The sequence below is a fragment of the Hyaena hyaena genome, unplaced genomic scaffold (genome assembly GCF_003009895.1).
Source record: "Hyaena hyaena isolate Hyena2069 unplaced genomic scaffold, ASM300989v1 scaffold_534, whole genome shotgun sequence".
Taxonomy (NCBI): Eukaryota; Metazoa; Chordata; class Mammalia; order Carnivora; family Hyaenidae; genus Hyaena; species Hyaena hyaena.
In genome coordinates this window covers 581394-585176 of record NW_024081166.1, presented here as the reverse complement: position 1 = coordinate 585176, position 3783 = coordinate 581394, and the positions used below count along the sequence as shown (strand labels likewise).

At 47.3% G+C, this 3783-nt stretch overlaps 1 protein-coding gene across 6 annotated transcripts in view; it reads right to left on the bottom strand.

Annotated features, from left to right (window-relative positions):
• The window catches only part of CUNH3orf38 (chromosome unknown C3orf38 homolog), a 35952-nt gene extending 33461 nt beyond the window's left edge, over positions 1-2491 (bottom strand). For 2 of the 6 annotated variants that reach the window (XM_039255599.1, XM_039255600.1), the window contains exon 1: positions 2009-2491. In XM_039255599.1, the coding sequence (XP_039111530.1) occupies positions 2009-2135 (127 nt within the window). In that variant the 5' untranslated portion in view covers positions 2136-2491. The other 4 variants (XM_039255601.1, XM_039255597.1, XM_039255596.1 and 1 more) reach the window with 4 other exon arrangements.
• Positions 2492-3783: the final 1292 nt, after the last annotated feature.

The window sequence follows — 3783 nt, the reverse complement described above, 5'->3', positions numbered from 1 at the left end:
CTCTCCTAGAAATAAATAAAAAACATTAAAAAATTTAAAAAAAAAAAAAAAGAAAAAAATGGATCCAGAGGAAAATAAAATTCTAAGAAGGCCAATGGACCTGAATTCATTTATAATCCCTAACACAGGTAAAATTATAGTATTTTAGATATGCAAGGACTTTTAATCCCCTCACTCTACGAATAACGAAAGTTGAGGACATACGAGGTATCAACAACCATGCTTCCAAGAAGCGGCAGAACCAAGACTTGGGGCAAGTGGCTTGAACATCACCTGGGAGCCTGTTAGAAAGGCTGAATTTCTGGGCCCACCCCAAAACTACTGAATCAGAATCTGCATTTTCACAAGATCCCCGAGAGGCTGATTACAGGCACAGTCAAATTTGAGAAGCTCAGGTCCAGAAAAGGAGCCCAGAAGAAAGCAAATCTTCCATTTTAGGAGATACTGTCAAACTTCTAATTTACACTCCGCCAATAACAGTCAAAGAGTTGCTTTGCAAGACCACCAACAGTTAAAGTTTATGCGTTTAACTTTCTGGCCACTCTGGCAGACAGAAAAGACATGGTGTTTTTGGTTTTCATTTCACGGCTTTTTAAAGAGGTTATCTTTTCACATGCTAATTATTTTCTTCCTCTCTGAGAAATCGCTCTTCAAATCTTCCAACGTTGCTTTTTCTTATTTTAGACCCACCATCAATTAAATCCAGCATTTTTGTCTATCCATTTTAAATTCACACTCACCCTGTTAGGTGGTGAGTAGCATGTAAAATACATAAATGCTGAAGAACTACATTAAGTCTAAAACTATCTGCAGTCTAAATTCTTAGGAATCTCTTCTTTTAATATCCATCGTTCGAAGTCTCAAATGGATAATTTCTTTAAATGGAAATGTAAATCCGACTTAAAGGCAGGGAAATAAAGTTTTAAAAAGAATAACCTTTTGTAGATATTGAAGTCATACTAACACAGGAATCCGGAATCTTCATTTTAAGGTAAAATTCAGCAAATTTAAAACAAAGCTCTCCAGGGGCGCCTGGGTGGCTCAGTCGGTTAAGCGTCCGACTTCGGCTCAGGTCATGATCTCACGGATGGCGGGTTCGAGCCCCGCGTCGGGATCTGTGCTGACAGCTCAGAGCCTGGAGCCTGTCTTCGGATTCTGTGTCTCCCTCTCTCTCTCTGACCCTCCCCTGCTCACGCTGTCTCTGTCTTTCTCTCTCTCTCCCCCTCTCAAAAATTAAAAAAAAAAAAAAAAACTTTAAAAGATAATTTAAAAAAATAAAAATAAAGCTCTCCAGATGATATACCAAGCGAACTAAACACAATCTTCTTGATTACATTTTTATAGGGAGTAGTTACAAATTAGGCTTAATATTAATAACCTTTTAAATCTACTCTACCGAAATGCTTGGCTCTGAATATAACGTACTCCTATTGCCCAAAATCATTTCAGGGGGAAAAAAAAAATGGATCCAAAAAGAAACACGGATTCAAACTACCTGCTCTTTCATTACGGCAGCTGTTTTAACCGAGGAAACTGAAAGAGTTGAAGGTCTCCCTCCCGCAAGCTTGAGAAAAAACAAACGAGCAGCAGCTGCCTCCTCAGCTCAACAGCTAACACTCCCCAGCTGAATCGAGACGCAAAATGGAAAACACCCTGGCTCCCCGGAAATTTTCAAAAAACGACTTTTCACGTACACTTCAGGTCTCAAAAAAAAAAAAAAAAAAGCATATGCCCGTAACACCTACCACATTCTGGAAGCGGCGCCGTTTCCAGAGCCATCACCTTCCCCAGGGGGCTGGCGCGTCAGTGCCACCTGGGAGTGCGCGGAGGCTCCCCGGCCGCGGAGTAGCGCCGGTGGCTGAGACTCTCGAAAGTTCCGCCCCAGGCCGGTCCGGGCCCTGTCGACCGGGGAGGTCTCGCACCTCCTCTACTCCCGAGCTCCCGCCACTTGGGGTCCGGGTGACGCCTCGGGAGAGGCGTCCGCTCTTGCGGAGAAGGCAGCGCTTACCTTGGCGGTCCTCAGGCTGCACCAGGCGGTTGGTGATGGTGTCGCACAGGGCCATGATATCATCGTTGTCCAGCAGGCCGAGCAGGTTACGGCAGCCCTCCATCTCCGAGTAGCTGAGCCGCGACATCTCGGCCCCCAAAACGGGGGACGAGGGGACGACCCAGCAACGTCGTCCCTTCAGGCCCACCAGGCCGGCGCCTAGGCAACACACACCGGAAGTGCCTTGCCTGTCGTTCGCCGCCGAAGGGCCTGGGGTATTCCAACCCCCCGGGCGGAAGTGATTGCCGACAAGGTCAGCCAGGAACTGTGGTGTTCCGACTTGTCGTTCCGGGCTAGACACAGGACGGAGGGGACTTCAACGGATCTCACTTTAGGGAAGTGCCGCGTCTGCGCGGAGAACAGCGATCTTCCACGAGGGATCTGGTTGCGGAAAGTGAAGCCCTGAACTCTTCAGGAGCCCATCCTCCAAAAAGGCGGCTGGGAGGGCTGCGCAGGTGCAGGTGCGTGGAAAGCGAGCGGCGGTCGCAGCGCACGGCGAGCTCCCGTGATGCCGCGGGGCCGGCCAATGGAGGAGCCTGCGCCCCGCCCGTGGGCCTGGCCCCCGGGAGCGCTTGAACGTCCTCTGCGGCCCATTCTGAGTAGGGTGCACCTGCAGTTGATGTTCTTACATAGTACAGTGGTGAAATAATTTGCCCTTGTTTCACATTATACTGTGAATAGTTCAAATCACCTATCCTGTGTCAAGCCTTCTTAATTCCCTAACAGTCTGCGACTGGCGCTAGCTTCCATTCCCCTCCTCGCCGGCTTGCTTTTAGGCGATGCTGTATCGCCAGCAGTTGAAGGTTAGGGAGTCTGGAAGTCAGGTTACCAGGGTTTTGCTCCGCCATTCACTACCTGTGACCTTGGACGCGCTTCTTAGCCTTTTCGTCCCTCAGTTTCCTATCTCGAAATGGACCTAGTAGAGTTAGCTACCTCGTAGGGCTGTGGGCGCGGGGTGAGGACGGTGCCTGGCACCTAGAAGTAACTCAGTACACGGTAGCAGTTAGTATTACTGTTAGTTTGGCAGCAACTCGCATTCACCCGAGGGAAACAGGTATGTTCCGCTCGACCGAGCCCGAAGAGGAATCAGACCTAAACACATTGTCACTCGCCTCTGTCTCCTTCCATATTTTAGCATGTTGTAGATTTGTTAACATTTCATTAAGGTATTGCCATTTAGTAGATAAAATATACATATCTTCAGATCTAGGTGAGCAAATTTAATGTTTTAAAAAATATCACGGCTGGGGCACCTGGGTGGCTCAGTCGGTTGCGCGTCCGACTTCGGCTCAGGTCGTGATCTCACGGTTTGTGGGTTCGAGGCCCGCGTGGGGCTCTGTGCTGACAGCTCAGAGCCTGGAGCCTGTTTCAGATTCTGTGTGTCCCTCTCTCTCTGACCCTCCCCTGCTGACGCTGTCTCTTTCTGTCTCTCAGAAATAAATTAAAAAAAAAAAACAACATTAAAAACTTTAAAAACATCACGGCTGTATATCAGTTGTAAAATATACTGTAAATGTAGTGTAGGCATTCAACGCATGGTTAATTTGCTAGTGGGTGTTATTTGGGGTATCATTTACTCAAGTTAAAAATTCTTCGTTTTTTATTAAGTATTAAGGAGTGCCTACTATGCTACTATTTGCAGAGTCAGAGAAATGACGAAGACCCTCCTTTTAAGGAAGTTTTGGAAGCGTTGCAAGAGAGGACATTCCATCGGAAAGAAATAGTAAACATATAAG